The 20,542-nt window shown below is 48.3% G+C and overlaps 1 protein-coding gene across 1 annotated transcript in view; it reads left to right on the top strand.

Moving 5' to 3' along the window:
* Positions 1 to 20,542, top strand: part of MYO9B (myosin IXB) — a 92,719-nt gene that overhangs the window by 27,750 nt on the left and 44,427 nt on the right. Inside the window, exons 2-7 of the mRNA XM_023738760.1 lie at positions 4,264 to 4,358; positions 10,274 to 10,336; positions 12,456 to 12,555; positions 14,855 to 14,955; positions 17,687 to 17,816; positions 19,227 to 19,316. Coding sequence (XP_023594528.1) covers positions 4,264 to 4,358; positions 10,274 to 10,336; positions 12,456 to 12,555; positions 14,855 to 14,955; positions 17,687 to 17,816; positions 19,227 to 19,316 — 579 coding nt within the window. The remainder of the gene's footprint in view (positions 1 to 4,263; positions 4,359 to 10,273; positions 10,337 to 12,455; positions 12,556 to 14,854; positions 14,956 to 17,686; positions 17,817 to 19,226; positions 19,317 to 20,542) is intronic.

Here is a 20,542-nt window from a genome sequence, read left to right as displayed (position 1 = left end):
CTCAGTTCTTTCACTCCATGGGTTGGCAGGACCACTGTAGCCATGTTGCTCTGTGGGCTAGGAAGCCCACCACAGCCATGTTGTGCCAGTCTCCTGGTTCACTGCTCGTACTGCTACTGCCATCTCATGCCATCTTGAGCCATCTCATGCCATCTGCAGTGTTATAGCTTTCTGTCTTCTGAGTCTAGGGGGCTCTCAGCACAGGGACCCCAGATTCAAAGGACTCACTCTGCTCCTGGCTCTTCTCGTTGGTATTGAGGTCCCCCTTGACCTCTGTAGGATTAGCTCTTGTATAAGCCTATTCCTCCCATCAAAATCATGAGCTGACCTATCCCCTTGGTAGACCACAGTCACCTAATTTGCTTAGTAATTGACCAGTCCCAAGGGTTTTATTCACCTTGTTTGCACAGTAAACTGTTCAGTACCTGCAAGCGTTTTTATGTACCTTCTTTACATAGTAAACTGTCCAACCCCTTCACAAGATTGTAGCCTAGGAAATCATCTTGGCAGAATTATAAATGCAGGACCAGAAAGGCCATAAAAACCCATAGCATTGCACCTTCATTCTTCCTAAACCACAAAGATGTTCATTCCAACCAAGAGAAGGGCCATCCTGTCTTGAGAGAAAAATGTATCCTCGGATATTATGAGCTGGATCGGGTGTTTAACCGTGGATGTCTCTGATTTAAGAAAACTTTCTTTTGTTGTTAGTTGCTGTCGAGTCGGCTCCAACTCATGGGCGTCCCCACATACAACAGAATGAAACGCTGCCCAGCTCCGTACCATCTCCACAATCATTGATTTATCCAAGTTCATTGTTGAGGCCACTGCGTATTTTTAGTACCTTCCAACCTAAGGGGCTCATCTTTCAGCACTCTATTGGACAATGTTCTGTTGTGATCTGTAGGATTCTCAATGGCTAATTTTTGAAGGTAGATCACTAGGCCCTTCTTCCTAGTCTGTCTTAGTCTGGAAGCTCTGCTGAAACCTGTCCACCATGAGTGACCCTGCTGATGGTTGAAATATCAGTGATAGAGCTTCCAGCATTATAGAAACCTTTCTTCAACTGCCCGAAAGAATTCAGAAGACAAAGACCATTCAAAAGTATCTGGATACCTTCCAGTTATGGGCATCCCTGGCACAGGGTTGGGGGCAGCCCAGCAGGGGCCCAGTGGCCCTCTGAGCCACAGGCCCAGTCTGCACCTGGGCCTTATTTTTCCTAGAAACCATGACCAGAGGGTTCAGTTATAGGGTCATTTCTGTTCCTTGTTCCTTCTGTTTTGTAAACTTTTAGTAACCAAAACACCAGTTGCCGTCAAGTCATCCCCGACTCATAGCAACGGTACATGTGTCAGAGTAGAACTGTGCTCCGTAGGGTTTTCAGTGGCTGGTTTTGTGGAAGTAGATTGCCAGGTATTTCTTCCTAGTCTGTCTTAGTGTCAAAGTTCCACCAAAATCTGTCTACCGTGGGTGACCATGCTGTTATTTGAAATGCCAGTGGCATAGCTTTACTAGTTGCTGTTGAGTTGACTCCATCTCAAGGCAACCTCGTGTGTCAGAGTAGAACTGTGCTCTGTAGGGTTTTCAGTGGCTGCTTTTGCAAAAGCACATCACCAGACCTTTCTTCTGAGGCACTTCTGGGGGGGGACACAAACCTCCAACCTTTTGGTTAAGCACTCAGCTTAACTGTTTGGACCACCCAGGGACTCCCAAAGCCTCTAGTAAGGTTATGTATTTTTCTTCCATAGAGTACAACTAATACTAAAAAAGAAAAACGTACTTTACATTATGGAGGAGGAAAAGTTGGTTACGTGGAAGCCTTCTTCGCGAGCATTTTGCCAGAACTGTGAGGTTTTTCTGGGCTGTGGGAAGATGGTGTTGGCACCTGGCCCTCCCCAGCCTCACCTTCTGGGGCCTCATCCTCCCTCCTCTCACCTGACCCCACTTGCTCCATCCAGGGGCAGGTTGCAACCCTATGACCTGCATGGGAAAGACAATAGCACCCCTTGCTGTGAGCACCAGACCAGCATTTCATCATTGGCTCAGATGAGTAATTACACAAACCGGATATTTTTAGACAGGCTGTTAAGACATGCTGTGTGCTGGGACCGCATACCAGACGCATGAGGTCACCCGGCCTGGGAGCAGTCAGTGAATGCAGAGCCAGAGCTCAGGATGGTGGCCGTGCTCCCCTGTAACCTAACTCTGTGTCCCCAGAGCCCCAGTCTTGGCTGTTTTTCTAGAAATCAGAAATCGCCGCATAGACTCGTCTCCAGGAGTCTCTGAGTGGTACAAATGATCGACTACTAGCCAAGAAAGACTGGAGGCTTGAATCCACCCAGAGGTGCTGTATCTTAGTGTCCAAGAGCCGCTGAAACAGAAATCTCATGAGTGGGTGGCTTTAAAGAACAGAAATGTATTTCCTCACAGTTTAAAAAAAAAAAAACCAAACCGTTTGCCGTCGAGTCAATTCTGACTCATAGAGACCCTGTAGAACAGAGTAGTACTGCTGTATAAGATTTCCAAGGAGCAGCTGGTGGATTCGAACTGCCGACCTTTTGGTTAGCAGCTGAGCAGTTAACCACTTCACCACCAGGGCTCTCCTCACAGTTCAGGAGGCTCGAATTCCTGGTGATCTACTTCCAAAAGGTCATAGACATTGAAAACCCTGTGGAGCAATTCTACTCTGCACACACGGGGTCACCATGAGTTGGACTTGACTCGGCTGCAATTGTTTTGTTGTTTGTTTTTTAGCGTGGTCCTAGATTCGTCTCTCCTGGTGTGGCCGGAGGACCTCTCACCTGAGGTCTCTCACCTGAGGTCTCTCACCTGAGGTCTCTCACCTGTGGACCCTTGCATCTGGGGGCCACTCAGCGGGGAACCCACCCCCAGCCCCATCTCCTCTCGGCTTCTCTATCCATCCCAGCTCCTTCCCTGCTCAAGTCGCCTCAAGGCCCCCTCACACCCTTGCCCCTTGTCTGTTAAAGCTCCTGGGGTAGGGGGTGCTGGCTGGGAAGAGGCCCACCAGGGAACCTGGGGGGTGGGAATGTTCTCTGTCGTAATCTGGGTGCAGGTTGGTTGGTTACCCGGGAGGCCCTGAGGGGAAACCCCCGAGCTGCACACTTGCTGCCCTCTGCATCTGACACCTGGAAAAGGTGAAAAACCTCCCCACTTGTCTTTACCCCAAATCACAGGACTCCTTGAGAGCACACTATCTTCACTTCTGCATCTTCACATCCAGCTGGGGCCAGCCGAGTCCTGAGCTTGTATCAGACCAGGGGCAGCCAATTTCTTCTGTAAAGAGCCCGATGATAAACATGTCAGGCTCTGTGGGCTAGGTGGTCTCTGTCGCGGTAACTCTCCTCAGCCATTGTAGCGTGAAAGCAGCCCAGGTGATATGTAAATAAATAGGCATGGCTGTGTACCAATAAAACTTTATTGATAGACTCTGAAATTGGAATGGAATTTTCATTGAGTCATGAAATATTATTCTTTGTATTTTTTTTTTTTTATATCATTTACAAATGGTAGAAGCCATTCTTGACTGTTGAAAGCAGGGGCTGAGGCACATACCTACACTAATGTTCATTGCAGCACTTTTCACAACAGCCAAAAGATGGACACGACCCAAGTGTCTATCAACAGACGGATGGATAAACACAATGTGGTCCATCCATTACAATTGAATATTACTCAGCCATAGTAAGAAGTGAAGTCTTGATACATGCTACAGTATAGATAAACCTTGAAAACATCATGTTGAGTCAAAGAAGCCAGACACAAAAAGACAAATAGTGTGTGATTCCATTTATATGAATTGTCTAGAACAAGCAAATCCATAGAGACAAAGTAGAGTAGTTGCCTGGGGATGGAGGAGGGGAGTGACTGCTAATGGGTGTGAAGTCTCCTTTTGGAGTGAAAAGAATGTTCTAGATGGGGTGGTGGCCACACAATATAGTGAATATAAGTAATGCTGCTGAATCGTACACTTAAAAATTATTAAAACTGCAGATTTTATGTTGTGTATGTATTTTACCACAATAAAAATTTCAAACAAAAGCGTTCCGGGCCCATAGGCCACACAGCGCTGAACCCAGCCCCACGCGAGAGGCGCACAGGGTTTTGCAGGCAGACCTCTGCAGCACCCAGGGTGTTTCTGGCCCTTCCCTGCGCCCTGAGTGATGGGTAGCAGCTGCTGGGGAAACGTGGTATCTGCTGCTGTGAGGCAGAACGGTCTGAACACCAGCTTCTGTTTCCCCACAGGCTTTCGGCAATGCCAAGACAGCCCACAACAACAACTCCAGCCGCTTTGGGAAGTTCATCCAAGTCAACTACCTGGAGAGCGGTATTGTGCGTGGGTGAGTGTGGTGCTGTGGGGGTCAGTCAGGGTCCCTGTGGTGGGAGGGTGTGAGTGCTGCCACCACAGGTGTCAGTCCAGGGTCTCCATCCCCAAGGGCAGGAGGGGAGGAGTGCAGCAGCTGTGGGTGCCGGCATCAGTTTAGGGTCTTGGGTCCCTGCAGTGGGAGGGGTGTGAGTGCGGCCACCACAAGCCCCAGTGTCGATTTGGGACCTTGGGGTCCCCTCAATGGGAGAGGGGTGAGTGCAGCCATTTCAGGCTCTGGTCTAGTGTCTTGGGGTCCCTGTGGGTGGGAGGAAGTGCAGCAGCCCTGGGCGCCTGACATCAGTTGAGGTCTTGAGGATCCTCGCAGGTGGGAGGAGGTGAATGGCAGTTGTAGATGAGCACTCAGCATCAGCTTGGAGTCTTAGGGTTCCCTACAGGTGGGAGCCAGCCCTTTATGGGAGCTCAGTGCTGAGACTATCACCATGTGAAAGTTTATTTCACCATGTGAAATGAGTGTGATGTTAGGTCATTGATGTGATGGTCTGAGCCAGGTGCGGGTGTGAGATACTTGATGGGTGGGGCAGTGTCTCGGTTAACCTGACCCTGAGGTCATCGGGGCATTGTGAGATTGGGGGGCCTGGGCGCTGAAGGAATAGGTATGATGAGCTTGAGATGCTCAGGTATCGGGGTTCACCACCAACAGCAATGATGATCACCCTTATCTCCTGGTCTCAGTGAGATTTCTGATCTGGTTGGTCTGGGGTGCCACAGACATCGTTGGTGTAGACTATAGCCTCTTACCAAGCATGTGTCCTTTCAGCCAGAAGGAGACGTGACCCTAGGTAACAAAGTGAGACAGGCATCCAGGGAGGTACCGAAGGATGAGAGGGTGGGTGGATTCATGAGTGGATGGATGGATGAGTGGGTGGGGTTGGCTGGTGGATGGATGGATGATGCATTCATATGTGGATGGATGCATGGATGGGTGGATGGGTGGGTGGGTAGATGGATGGATGGATGGGTAGGTGAGTGAGTGGATGGGTGGGTGTGGGTATGTGGATGGATGGATTCATGAGTGGATGAATAGAGGTATTGATTCATGACTGCATGGATAGGCAAGTGGGTGGATGGATGGATTTATGAGTGGATGGGTAAGTGGACAGGTGGGTAGATGTGTGCTTGAGCAGGCAAGTGGGTAGATTGATAGATGACTAGGTGGGATCACCCAGGAGAAAGGCCACTGTCCCAGTCAACAGCTCGGCTCTCATCCATGCCTTGGCCAAGAGATAGGCTTTGGACAAAGGCTAGTGATCAGATTTTACAAGTGACCAGACTTGGAAGACTAAGAAATATACTGTGTTTCTGAGGCAGTATCCCCCAGGATCTCAACCGACTAATACCATCTGAGAGTGATGGGTTCCCAGTGACAAAAGACCTTGGTGACAAGAGCCCCTGCAGGGTGTTCCCAAGGGTGGTAGTTCTTGGTTAAATGAACATTATCTCCAGAAGGACATATATATCAACCCCCAGGGAGTGCAGAGGCTGGAGGAGAAGAGTTATATCTGCATATGTCAGCCAAGGATCCCCTGCTTGTCAGGAGCTCTTTAGGCTCCACGAGAATCTCAGTTCTCGGGGTGAGGGAAGACACTCGCAACAGGTACATGAGGAGGTCCTGGGCCACGAGTGGCAAGGGAGGCCTGGTGTCAAGGTGACCCTTGGGCCACCACCCACATGCCACAAGGGTGCAAGCTGACAGCAGGACAGGAACACGCCATGGAGTGAGGGCGGTGGGGAGAGGAAGGGTGCAGCTGGGGAACGGCACACTTCTGCTGAAAAAAGGCAAGACAGGAAATACTTTCACATGACTCAGCTCTGCCATTGCCTCTCAAAGCAGCCCTGGACCGCCCACAGATGGCAGGACAGACAAGGCTAGATTGGGGCTGGGGCTTGCCAGTCCAGGTGGGGGAGGATGGGTGAGGCCACAGAGGCCCGTGGGCCAAGGTCCAGGCTTGGGAAGTCTGCCTCCGCTGACATTGAGGGTCCCCTGGCCGCTGTGTGGAGGAATGAATGGATGGATGGATCCATAAGTGGGTGGTGGATGGATGGATAGATGGATTCGTGAGTGGCTGGATGATGGATGGATGGCCCATGATGGCATGGGGAAACCACCGAAGACAGGCTAGGCACGGTGGGGCTAGTATTCTGACGAAGTTGGGGGATAGAGCCAGCAGGAGTTTTTCACTAACCAGCCGAGGGTCTGAGAGGACAAGACAATTCAGAAGGACTCGGCATAGCCAGTGATGCCACCACACTTGACTGAGGCAACAGGATATGGGAATCAAGAGTCAGGCTCACACTTTCTGCATTTGGGGCACCCTCCAGCCACAGTCAGGCACAGAGACAAAAAGTGGGGCCATCGGCGTATTAATTGTATTTAGAACCATGAAGCTTCCTGGCATCCCCCAGGAGAGTGGCAGCTGGAGAGGAGTCTGGGGTCCAAGTCAGGCATTCTGGAAGGTTCCACAGCCTGGCTGCATGCAGGAATACCTCATATCCAGCTCCCCAGATTCTAGTGGCAGCCATGGGACTTTTAAAGATCCAGACAAGACCATGAGCAGGAGGGTGAGAAGCTGTGGCCTTTCAGCAGTTGGGGAGGCCCAGGTGCCGACTTCCAGAAACAGAGAAGGCAGCAGCCCTGCAGGAAGGAGGAGGCCATCGAGGATGACAGACAGAGACTGAGGATTGATCCAGAGCGTCAAGATTCTTCTCCCTCTCGAGGGCTGTTTCAACAGACTATTCATATTCACTGCGTGACAGGAAGTTTATTTCCTGAGTCCTTCAGCCTCTGGCTACCACCCGATGGCCAGCTCGTTGTGCTGTGTGACTTGTGTGTTGCTGTGATGATGGAAGTTATGCTACTGGTATTTCAAATACCAGCAGGGTCACCCATGGTGGACAGGTATCAGCAGAGCTCAGACTAAGACAGACTAGAATAAAGGCCTGGCGATCTACTTCTGAAAATCAGCCAGTGAAAACTGTGGATCACAACAGAACATTGTCCACTCACTTGCTTTGGACATGTCTTCAGGAGGGATTAATTGCTGGAGGAAAACATCATGTTTGGTGAAGCCATGTGTCAAAGGAGAACTGGGCTCCAGAGATTTTTCACTGGCTGATTTTTCGAAGTAGATCACCAGGCCTTTCTTTCCAGGTGCCTTTGGTTCAACTCGAACCTCCAACCTTTCAGCTAGCAGCCAAGCACATTCCCTGTTCGCATCACCCAGGGACTCTCTCCTCCCCCTAGCTCCCGCCTTTTCCTCGTAGCCCCTGTCTTGGCTGCTAACCAAAAAGTTGGAGTTTGGAGTCCACCCAGAAGCGCTTTGGAAGAAAGGCCTGGTGGTCTACTTCCGAAAAACCAGCTATTGAAAACCATATGGAGCACAGTTCTGCTCTACACACATGGGGTCGCTATGTGTCAGTCTAATAGCTGGGTTTTTTCTTTTTTCTTTTTTATAGTTATTTACATTGTATTAAAGGAAGTTATCTTGTAGCTAGCCGTACCACAGAGATCTTAGTTTCTTAGAGCTATTGTAACAGAAATACCACAAGTGGGTGGCTTTAATTAACAGAAATTTATTTTTTCACAGTTTAGGAGGCTAGAAGTGCTAACTCAGGGCACTGGCTTTTGGGGAAGGCTCTTTCTCTGGGGGAAGGTCCTGTCTCAGCTTCTCTAGCCCACCACCTTGGAGTTCCTGGGCTTCTAGACTGGTCTGCCTCCCTCATCTTCACACAGTGTTGGTCTGCCCCCTGGGTCTGCCTTCTTCTGTGCCCAGCCTGCTTTTTATAACTCAAAAGTGATTGGCTTAAAACACACCCCACACTGATTATTGTTGTTGTTAGGTGCCATCCAGTCGGTTCCAACTCATAGCGACCCTGTATACAACAGAACAAAACAGTGCCTGGTCCTGCACCATCCTCACAGTCATTGCTGTGTTTGAGACCATTGTTGCGGCCACTGTGTCAAACCATCTCATGGAGGGTCTTCCTCTTTTTTGCTGATCGTCTACTCTACTAAGCATGATGTCCTTCTCAGGGTCTGATCCCTCCTGATAACATGTCCAAAGTATGTGAGATGAAGTCTCGCCATCCTTGCTTCTAATGAGCATTCTGACTGTACTTCTTCCAAGACAGGTTTGTTCGTTCTTCTGGCAGTCCAGGGTGGATTCAATATTCTTTGCCAACACCATATTCAAAGGCATCAATTCTTTGGTCTTCCTTATTCATTGTCCAGCTTTCACATGCATAGGAGGCGATTAAAAATACCATGACTTGGGTCAGGCGCACCTTGTCCTTAAAGTGACATCTTTGTCTGACGCTGCACTGATAGGGCCTCATTAACATAACAGAGAAAACCCTATTCCCAAATGGGATCACATCCGCAGGTATTAAGGATCAGGAGATACCAACACATAATTTTAGGGGACACAATTAAATCCATAACACGGTAACAGTTATTTATTCAACAAAAAGTATTAAAATTTCAGGGATCACAATAGAGGGTCCCACAAAGAGTGGGAAAAAAATGTAGAACAAAATTCAAATTCACAAAGACAGACCAGACTTACTGGTCTGACAGAGACTGCAGGAACCCCTGAGACTATGGCCACTAGACACCCTGCTAACTCAGAACTGAAGCCACTCCCGAAGTCCACCTTTCAGCCAAAGATCAGACAGGCCTTTAGAACAAACAGTAACACACATGAGGAACATGCTTCTTAGTTCAGTCAAGTAGATGAGACCAAATGGGCAACACCTGCTCAGAAGCAAAGACGAGAAGGTGGGAAGGGACAGGAAAACTGGACAAATGGCCAAGGGAACCTGGGGTAGGAGAGGGGAGAGTGCAGTGCTGACATACTGCAGGGATTGCAACCAATGTCGCAGAACAATTGATGTATAAATTTTTGAATGAGAAACTAACTTGTGCTGTAAACTTTCATCTAAAGCACAATAAATTTTTTTTTAATTGTGCTTTAAGTAAAAGTTTACAATTCAAGTTACTCTCGTACAAAAATTTATACATACATCGTTATGCAACCCTAATTGCTCTCCCTATACTGTGACAGCACACTCCTCCTTTTCACCCGGGATTTCCCGTGTCCATTCAACCAGCTCCTGACCCTCTCTGCCTTCTTATCTCACCTCCTGACAGGAGCTCCCCATTTAGTCTCTTGTATCTACTTGAGCTAATAAGCACACTCTTCATGAGTATCATTTTATGTCCCATAATCCAGTCTAATCTTTGTCTGAAGAGTTGGCCTCAGGAATGATTTTAGTTCTGGGTTGACTGAGAGTCCAGGGGCCTTGCTTTCTGGGGTTCCTCCAGTCTCAGACCATTAAGTCTGGTCTTTTTACTAGAATTTGAGTTCTGCACCCCACTTTTTCATGCTCCATCAGGGACACTCTGTTACGTTCCCTATCAGGGTGGTCATTAGTGGTAGCCAGGCACCATCTAGTTTTTCTGGTCTCAGGCTGATGAAGTCTGGTTTATGTGGACCTGTCTTTTGGGCTAATACTTTCCTTGTGACTTTGGTGTTCTTCATTCTCCTTTACTTCAGGTGAGTTGGGACCAACTGGTGCATCTTAGATGGCCACTTGCTAGCTTTTAAGACCCCAGACGCCACTAACCAAAGTAGGATGCAGAACATTTTCTTAATAAACTTTGTTATGCCAGTTGACCTAGATGTCGCCTGAAACCGTGGTCCCCAGACTCCTGTCCCTTCTACTCTGTCCCTCCAAGTGTTTGGTTGTATTCAGGATACTTCTTAGCTTTGGTTTAGTCCAGTTGTGCTGACTTCCCCTGTAGTGTCTAAAGCACAGTAAAATTTTTTATGAAATAAAAATTTAACATTTTATTCCTTTTTCTTTTTACAGAGCTGTTGTCGAAAAATATCTGCTAGAAAAATCTCGTCTCGTCTCCCAAGAGAAGGACGAGAGGTAGGAAGGGGACATTTCCCTCACTGATCTTTGAACACTGCACCCACATCTGCCTTTGTCAGTTCCAAGGAGAGAGTAAGCTTGGATGGTGCAAACGGTTAAGTGCTGTACTACTAGCCGAAAGGTTGGAGGTTCAAACCCACCCAGAGGTGTCTTGGAAGACAGGCTTGGCGATCCAAAGGGTCACAACCTTGAAAACGCTATGGAGCATAGTTCCACTCTGCATACACGGGGGCGCCATGAGTTTGAATCGATTCTGCAGCAGCTGGTTTGGTTAATGGCTTGGGGATTAGTTATTTTGGGGTCCCTGGGTGGTATACATGGTGAACACGTTCGGCTACTAACCGGTAGGTTCGAGGTTTGAGTCCCCCCAGACAGTGGCATAACTAGGGTTGATGTCACTCAGTGCAGTAATTCATGGTGTCACCTCGCATCATGGACCTCCTCCCGTACCAGACCATACAGAATCCTTAGTAATGTTTTTTTGTACTAACGTTACTCGTAAATCGTAGTTTCCATATATCACTCCTTCTTTCCTTTAATTACTACTTCATTCTCAAAAAAGTTATTGATATAGGTTCACAAATACTCATCACAACAATATGGGAGCTAAAACACCAGAAAATATGACAAACTCAGTGCTTAAAACACGGGCAGCAATGGTGTGTGCTCGTAGCGCGTACAGATGAAACCACATAATTCGAAGCGTCATTGTAATTGGGTGATAATGGCAGTTCTGATCAGAGTGCATTAGAAGGTTCAAAAAGTAAATTAGCAGAATTTTAGCCTTGTAAGTATATTGATACGTATAAGCTATAACTAACTACAGGGATAATTTTATAGACAGTCATTTTGGTGTCACCCCCGACAGTGTCCCCTGGTACAACCCGCACCTTTCTAGTGACGCCCTTGCCCCCAGAGGTGCCTCGGAAGAAGGGCCTGGTAATCATCATCTAAAAAATCAACCACTGAAACCCCTGTGGAACACAGTTCTACTCTGACACACATGGGGTCGCCATCAGTTGAGGTTGACTTGACAGCAGCTAACGTCAACAACAGCAAGCGTAGGAGCTCGTGTTCTGAGATCCAGAGAACGTCCCAAGAGGCCATAGCTGGTCTTTTTTGGACCATGACCCCCTTTCAAGAAGGGGGCCTGCTCTTCCGACATCTTTGCCAGGCCGACTGTCATAGCCACCAGCTTTGTGTTCATACTGGCTCTGCCCCCTTTTCATATCAGCCCCAGGCTTTTGCCCAGCAGAGTAGGTGCCCAGATCCTTGCCAAAACCTGGGGAGGTCAGAAGACAAACATGCTGTGGAGAAATCTGCTTACCCAAGAAGCCCTTTTTTTTCCCCTCCTTTTAAACCATCAGAAATCTACATAACAGAGCATATACCAATTCCGCAATTTCCATATGTCCAATTCGGTGACATGAATTACATTCTTCAAGCTGTGTAACCATTCTCCCTGTCCTTTTGTCAATTATTCCACCACCGTTGACATAAATTCAATGCCCCTAAGCAAACTACCCCTTCCGCCTCAATCCCACTCCCGGTAACCACTAATAATCTTTGGTCTCTATGCATTTGCCTATTCTAGATATTTTGTGTAAGTGGAGCCATACAATATTTGCCCTTTTGCAACTGACTTCACTCAGCATGATGTTTTCAAGGTTTTTCCATGTTGTGTATATCAGGACTTCATTTCTCTTTATGCCAAGAAACGCGTTTTTAAGACAAAATAAGGACGACTTACTGTTTTAAATTTGTACATATTTGAGGTCCTTTTTCCTCCCTGGCATAGTCCCTGAGTGGCACAAATGGATTGTGCTCAACTACTAATCTACAAGTTAAGTGATTTGAGTCCACCCAGAGACACCACAGAATAAATGCCTGGCCATCTGCTTCCGAAATATTACAGTCAAGAAAACCCTATAGAGCACAGTTCTACTCTGCAACAAATGGGATCATCACGAGTTGTAATCGACTCAACAGCAAAGGGCTTGGGTTTTGGGTTTTCTCTGCCCAAGAATGGTCTGTAAAGCAGCGTTAGAGGTGGTTTGAAGAGCAGCTGTTGCTCAACCCCCAGAAATGCCTTTTCTCCCCTCACTGTGGCCCACAGGAACTACCACGTGTTCTATTACTTGTTGCTCGGGGTCAGCGAGGAAGAACGCCAGGAATTCCAGTTCAGGCAACCAGAAGATTACTTCTACCTCAACCAGGTAAACAGCCCCAAGCACAGCCATAAACACCCTCTCTGATCCCTGCCTGCTGTTTTTGGGCAGCCAGGAGCCTGTAGGTCATCTGATCTGGCTGTCCTTGGCTCCCAAGTCGGCTCCAAGGAGCCAGAGGAGGTGGCACAAAAGACCCATTGATTCCCGAGTTCCAGCCACACCCACTGGCTCTCGCTGGAATCTTGCACACGCCGCCCTCTCCCCTCCAGAAACACTCAGAGTCCTGATGTACAAAAAATTTGCCAAGTTTCAAAGGCCAAGGAACAGTTCCCACAAAGCTGTCCTCACCCCAGACACCAGCCATAGGTTCAGGACCCCGCCAGGACCGCTCCCATTTCCTACCAGCTGGCTACAAACTCAGGGGTCTCTACGGTCACGCCTAGGCTCAGTCATTCAGTAGGATGACTCATGGAACCCAGGGAAGCACTATCCATATGATGACAGTTTTATTTCAGTGAAAGGGTGCAGGTTGAAATTAGCCGAAGGAAGAGGCACATGAGCAGGGTCTGGGAGGGTCCCTATACAGAACTTCCAGGCTTCCCTTACCCTGGAAGCCTGGATGAGGTGACCTTCTCTAGGCCTCGTGTGTGACCACATGCACGGGATATTGATGACCGGGGAGCTTCCCCGAGCCTTGGTGTTCAGGGTTTTTATTGGATTGCAGTCACAGTGACATGGTTGGCCACCCGCGTGGCTGACCTTTAGTCTCCATTCCCTAGAGAGCTCAGAACTGATCCTGTGTGGCCCAGAGCCCCCATCATAACTCATGGTAGACTGTTATCCTACTTTCCTAATGCTACTGTAACAGAAATGCCACAAATGGGTGGCTTTAAAGAACAACGGTTTATTTTCTCATAGTCTGAATTTAGGACGTGGCTCTAGGGGGAGGTCCTTCCTTGTCTATTTCAGCTTCTAGTAGCTGCCAGCATTCCTTGGTGTTCCTGGGCTCATCCATGCACCTGTCTCCCTTGTCCTCAGACAGAGCATATCTTCCCCCAGTATCTGCATCTGTGTCTAATCTACTCATAACTCAAAAGTGATTAGGTTTAGGACTCACGCTTCACCTATATGGCCTCATTAACATAACAAAGAAAACCCTCTTCCCAAACAGGATCACATCCACAGGTGTAGGGGTTAGGACAGCACCACATATTTTGGGGGACACAATTCAGTCCATAATATTTGTCCAGTGGCCAGAGCCCCCAAGTAGAGATACTCGAATCAGGCAGAACCTTCCAGGGGCCTGGAGGTCACGTCCCAGGAGCCGAGGGCCACAACCAGACCTCGATTTGGGCCAAGCTAATTCTTCACTAGAGTCTTAGTCTCCTGGGGCTGTCATAGCAGAAATACCACAAGTGGGTGGCTTGAAAGAACAGGAATTTATTGCCTCACAGTTCCAGGGCTAGACATCTGAATTCAGGGTATCAACAGGTCTGTGCTTTCTCTATGAGCTCCAGGGGAAGATCCTTCCTCATCTCTTCCACCTTCTATAACCCTGGGCGTTTCTTGGTTTGTAGACAAATCCTCACATGGTGTCTGTCTTCCCCTGTGTGTGTCTCTCCCTGTCTTTTTTCCCTTTTTCTGTTTGTTTTGGTTATGTTTTGTTTTGTGTTTCCCTTTAGTTTCCTAGAGCTACAGTAACATAAACACCACAAGTGAGTGGCTCTAAAAAACAAATTTATTTTCTCACAGTTCTGGAGGCTACAAGTCCAAATTAGGGTCTGGGCTGTGTTGATTCCTTCCTTGTCAGTACCCCTGGGCATTCCTTGGTTCTTTGGCTTGTAGACGATCTTCTCATGATGTCTACCTCCATTTGTGTGTCTCTTTCTGTTCTGTTCTTCTTACAAGCAGGGCTTCAAACTGGTTCCTTCTGGTTGGAACCCCTGCTGAAAATTTGCCTTTCTAACAAGTTCCCAGGCGATGCTAATGCTGCTGGGTAGGGACCAATTCTGAGAACCACTAGTAGAACTGTGGTTCTCAAAATTTGTTATACATAAGGGGATCTTGTTCTAATGTAGATTTTGATTCAGTGTATCTGGGATAGAAATGCAAATTCTCAGCTTGGGAATTCTCAGTTGGAAGCCCTGTTTATAATACAAAAGGGATTAGATTTAGGACCCTCCCTACTCCAGTGCAGCCTCATTAACCTAACTGATAACATCTGCACAGAAAAACCCCATTTCCCCAAACAAGGTCATAATCACCAGTGCAGGGGTGAGGACTCCAGCCTGCCTTTGTGGGGACACCACTCCACCCTAACACCCACACTCACCACCCTGTGTTTCAGCACAACTTGAAGATTGAGGACGGGGAGGACCTGAAGCATGACTTTGAGAGGCTCAAGCAGGCCATGGAGATGGTGGGCTTCCTGCCGGCCACCAAGAAACAGTGAGTGTCCATCCACACCCGCGTTCACTCCCCCTTCCACATCACTAATCGGAGACAGGCAGCAAATGGGCCAGCCTGGTGACAGTAAACACAGGAAAGGAGCTCACACCATGAGTCAGAAGTCCCCAGGAGTGAGCGTTAAAACCACCCCAGGGTCCCCCCACACCTGCCAGGAGAGCACAACTGGGCACCGCACTTTGGAAAACAGTGTGGCAGTGTCTATGACAGCTGGGTATACAAAATTAAATACTCACATCTGTTCACCAGAGATGACTGTGAATGCCCACAGCAGCCTTATTTATAATCACCAGAAAGCTGCCAGGAGTCTCGGAGTGGCGCAAAGCGTTAAGCGCTCAGCTACTAACTGCAAGGTTGACAGTTCCAGTTCACCCAGAGGCACCTCAGAAGAAAGGCCTTGTGATCTACTTCTAAAAAATCAGCCATTGAAAACTCTGTGGAGCAGTTCTATTCTGAAACACATGGGGTCGCCTTGAATCAAAGTCAACTCTACAGCAATTTTAAAAAAAAAACTGCAAACACCCCATCTTGGTCTTCTAGGCAGCTGTCACAAAATACCACACATGGGTGGCTATAAAGAACAGGTGTTTATTGTCCCACAGTTATGGAGGCTAGAAGTCCGAATTCAGGGTATCAACAGGGCCTGAGCTCTGTCAGCTGTAGGAGAAGGTCATTCTTTGTCTCTTTCACCTTTGGTAGCCCCGGGCATTCCTTGACTTGTAGATCTGACTTCCCTCTGTGTATCTCGCTGTGTCTAGTCTGTTTTTTTATAAGACACTTCTCATAAGTGACTAGGTTTAGGACCCACGCTACTCTGGCATGACCTGATGAACATAACAAAGAAACCCCTATTTCCAGATGGTCTCACCCACCAGTACAGAAGTTAGGATTCCAACACATATTTCGGGGGATACAATTCAATCCATAACACCCTATTTCCAAACAGGGTCATATTCACAAGTGTAGGGGTTAGGATTTCCACATAACTTTTTTGGGGCCAAAGTTCAGTCCCTAATATCTCCAGATGTTCATCAACAGGGAATTAAACCTATACACAAACTGTGATATATCTATGTGGTAGGGTGGCATGCTTTCTCTGTAAAGGGCCAGAGAGTAAAGGTTTTAGGCTTTGCGAACCAGGCAGTCTCTTACATTTTCTTCTTTATGTTTTGTTTTTTAATAATCTTTTGAAAGCTTAAGAACCATTCTTAGCTCTGGGACCATACAGAAACAGGCTGTGGGCCGAATTTGACCCCCAGGCCTTAGTTTGCAAACCACCAAAATATTCTATATCAGCAGTTCTCACCCAGGGGCAACTCTGCGATGCCTGGAGACATTTTTGATTGTCAAACTTGGGAGGGGGATGGATGGAGACCAGGGATGCTGCTCAACATCCTAGAGTGCACAGGGTGGCTGCCACCACAAGAATGTTCAGAACCGAATGTCAGTAATGCCAAGGTGAGAACAACCGGTCTGCAATGATGAGAATTAACAAAGTATTGGTACTTGGGGGTCCCTCGATGACACAAATGTTTTATGCTTGTCTGCTAACCGAAAAGTTGGTGGTTGGAATCCACCCAGTGGTGCTGTGGAAGAAAGGCCTGGCAATCTGCTTCCATAAAGATCACAGCCAAGAAAACCCTGTGGAGCTTAGTTCTACTCCGTAACACATGGGGTCACCGTGAGTCCAAATCAATTTGACAACAAGAGGTTGTATCGCTACCTGCAGTAACATCGATGACACCCCCACCCCACTGCAACCCCGGATACAGTTTCTCAGTGACAGGTCTGACACAGGTACATAAACCTCACTGACATCAAGTTCACAGGTGGTTGGAAGTGTGGACAGGGGTTCCTCTGCAGGTAGGGACTAAAGGGTCCCTGGGGCCAGCATATTCTATTTCTTGGTCTGAATACTAAGTACAGGGATCTGTACACTGTGTTCACACCTAGGAATTGAATGCTCTTCTATATCTCTGCAATCCCTCCATAAAAAAAAGTTTTTAATTTATTTTTCTATGATTATAAAAATTATTATTTCTTTATAATAAAAATAATGCATGTTAATTTGAGAAAAATTATAAAATTGGAGTCCCTGGGTGATACAAACGATTAAGTGCTCGGCTGCCAGCAGAAAAGTTGGTGGCTCTAACATACCCAGAGGTGCAGTTCCATTCTGCACACATGGGGTCGGTAAAATAACAGTGAAACCTGTGAGGGCTGGAACTCAATGGGACTGCTGTGTTTTTCCAGGTCTTGCAAGTTTTCTGCCTTTGACAGGGTGCAGTCTTACCAGTTTTCTGTCACTCATTTTAGTGGAAAATATTTGTGTTTTCCTTATCTGATAGGTTTCCACCTTACACAGTTTCCGGCTTTCGCAGTTTTTACTTATTTAATAGAAAAGGAGAAGAAAATCACCCGGGCTTCCAATTTTTGACAATAATCACTGTGTAATGTTTTGGTATGTGTTCTTCCAGAATTCATAAAAAATGTTATTAAAAGCTCCCCATCCAAAAAAAAAGTCAAGAGGACCTTCTGCAAGCTGCATTCATTCCACAGAGGGAGTGAGTCCTGGAGAGAAGGACCCAGCCTTTCTCAGATTTTGTTCCGATGGGCGCTTGCTGGTTTTACTAACGAAAGGCCGATTTTCTGGAAGTTTCCACAGCCTAGCAATGTCAGGAACAGTCCTAACACGGTCTGTTTTCTTCCCAAGGATTTTCTCCGTCCTCTCAGCCATCCTGTACCTGGGCAACGTCATCTACAAGAAGAAGGCCACGGGCCGCGATGAAGGGCTGGAGGTCGGGCCCCCAGAGGTGCTGGATACGCTCTCCCAGCTCCTCAAGGTACTGCCCACTGTCCTGACCCTGTGCCCCACCCCGAGCCTGGACAAGGCGTGCTGGCCTGCCAGGACCCAGGACTTCCTGCTTGCCCCCGCTTTTGAAACCGGGGCCTGCGCACTGCTTTCTCCCTGCCTCTCCGCCATGTCCCTTCATCATTTCTGGTGACCTCCTTGGGTGGGGGCTTCCCACACTACACCCCACAGTTCTCAGGGGAAAGACTCTTAAATGATAATGTGATCAGCAAGGTCATCTTATTGTGGGACCTACCAGCCCGTGGTCCAGGGGCCTCACCGGGGACGATTCTGCCCCCTAGGCGACATTTGTGGTTGTCATGACTAGGGGAGGGGTGCCACTGGCATCAAGTGTGTGGAAGCCAGGGAAGCTGCTCAACACCCTACAGTGCACAGGACGGCCCCACCACAGAGAATGATCCGGAACCAAACGTCAGCAGTGCCGAGGTGGAAAAACCCTGCTTTAGCATGAGAGACCCTGTCTGTCTATTTATCTGCCTATCTGTCTACCTACTTATCCACCCACCTACTTATCTATCTACCTACCTATCCACCTATCTACGTATCTACTTACCTGTCTACTTACCTACCTGTCTATCTACCTACCTACATACCTGCCTGCCCACTATCAGCCTATCTGTCTGTCTGTATTCCACTGGTTCTTAGCCAGTAGTGATTTTGCCCTCCAAGTACACTCAGTAATGTCTGGGGATATTTTTGGTTGTCACGACTTGGGGGGTGCTACTGGCACTGAGTGAGTGGAGGCCAGGAAGGCTGCTCAGCACCCTACAGTGCCTAGGATGACCCCACCACAGCGAATGATCTAGAACCAAATGTCATAGTACTCAAATTGGGAAGCCGTGGCCTAATAGTTGTTTCCTAAGTGTACCTTCTCCCCTGCGGCCCCTCTGAAGCACAGCGTAGCTGCGTGCAGATGCCATGGCTTCAGAAACATTCATCAGCAGGACGAGTGGGTGCAGGTCTGCTGGGATGTGACTCCAGACTCTCCCTCCTCCCACTTCTGCTGCAAGCGGGGAGAGGTGGTGGGTCTCCAGTGGGCCATCCTAGGAGGAGGTCCAAGCCCAGGCTCAGGCAGTGATGGCTCCAAGTGCAGATTGCCAAGCACTGTCTGGCCCCATGGCTGCCCTCACACCCAAGCCTGCGTGGCCACAACCTGGGCTGTCAACAGTGAGCCTGGAGCTAGCCTACAGAATGAGAATTCTGTGACCCACCAGCATAGAGCACGTCATGGATTAGCTGCCCTGGGCATGGGCTTTGGTACCCCTCCTGGCACAGCCGCTTTGGGTTCCATCCCCCTTCTTCCCAGGCCCAGCGGGGAGGCTGGCCATGCCCAGCAAGCTCCTCACCACCCTTTCTTCTCTCCCCCTGGATATCAAAACAGGTGAAGCGAGAGATCCTAGTGGAGGTCCTCACCAAGAGAAAAACGGTGACTGTCAATGACAAGCTCATCCTGCCCTACAGTTTCAGCGAGGTGAGCACAGCCCCAGGGCCTTTCCCGGAAAGATGGGTGGGCCAGCCCCTCAGAAAGAGCGGGCACAGGTGGCCATTTCACATCTGCAGGGTGATAGAGTAGACCGTGGCAGTGCCTCCGGCCTTCATGTGCGTGCAGGTATGGCACCAGCCTGTTTAGATGGCAAATTACAGTGGGGGCCAAATATGGCCCCCTATTTGTGTTTGTAAATAAAGTTTCCTTGACATACAACCACACACATTCATTTACATATTGTGTCAGTGGCTGCTTTTGGAGTCCCTGCTTGGTGCAAATGTCCATATTCTCAGCTGCTGACTAAAGGTTGGAAGTTTGAGTCACCAGAGGTGCCTTGAAAGAAAGCCCTGGCAGTCTTCTTCCAAAAAATCAGCCATTGAAGCCCCTATAGAGCACAATGCTGCTCTGATACCAATGGGATCACCATGAGTCGGGATTGACTCCATGGCAGCTGGTACTGATACAGCTACCTTCACGTTACAACAGCAGGGTTGAACTGTTGGAACAGAGTCTGGCTTGCAAAGCTGCAGATATTTACTATTTGACCATTTTCAAGAAAAGTTTGCCAACCCTTGGGCTTGAGGATGACCTTTAAGACCATTTCGTGGACTTCTAGCTTGGGGGTCTCGGGCCAGACCCCTAAATCTTGATAAGGTGCTTCCCTCTGGCCTTGGCCCTAGCCGGGAAGTATTCTTTCTGGGATATCTTTCTTGCAGTTCTATATTTCAAGACTCGATGTGGCCGACAGTGTGTAGCTTGGATTGCAGCAGGATCTACCTGACCAGAGGGGTTGCTAGTCGACGGAGGCCCCTCCCTCGTTGGGAAGCTGTTTGGGTGTTTTAAATGGTCTCTGTAGATAGCCTAGAGTCCTTGGGTGGTGCAGATGGCGAATGCGCTCAGCTGCAAACAGAAAGGTTGGAGGTTTGAGTCTACCCAGAGACACCTTGGAAGAAAGGGCTGGCAATTTACTTGCAAAAGGTCACAGCCTTGAAAGCTATGTGGAGCATAGTTCTACTTTGACACACATGGGGTCGCCATGAGTTGAGGTCGACAGTGGCAACTGGGTAATGCAAACAGTTAACACACTTGGCTGCTAACTAAAAAGGTGGTGGTTTCAGATTTACTGGCCTAAAGGAGACTGGAGAAACCTCGAGAGTATGGCCCCCAGACACCCTTTTAGCTCAGTGGTGAAGTTACCTCCGAGGTTCACT

Source organism: Trichechus manatus, unplaced genomic scaffold (assembly GCF_000243295.1).
Source record: "Trichechus manatus latirostris isolate Lorelei unplaced genomic scaffold, TriManLat1.0 scaffold00122, whole genome shotgun sequence".
NCBI lineage: Eukaryota > Metazoa > Chordata > Mammalia > Sirenia > Trichechidae > Trichechus > Trichechus manatus.
This window is presented reverse-complemented; position numbering and strand designations above follow the sequence as displayed.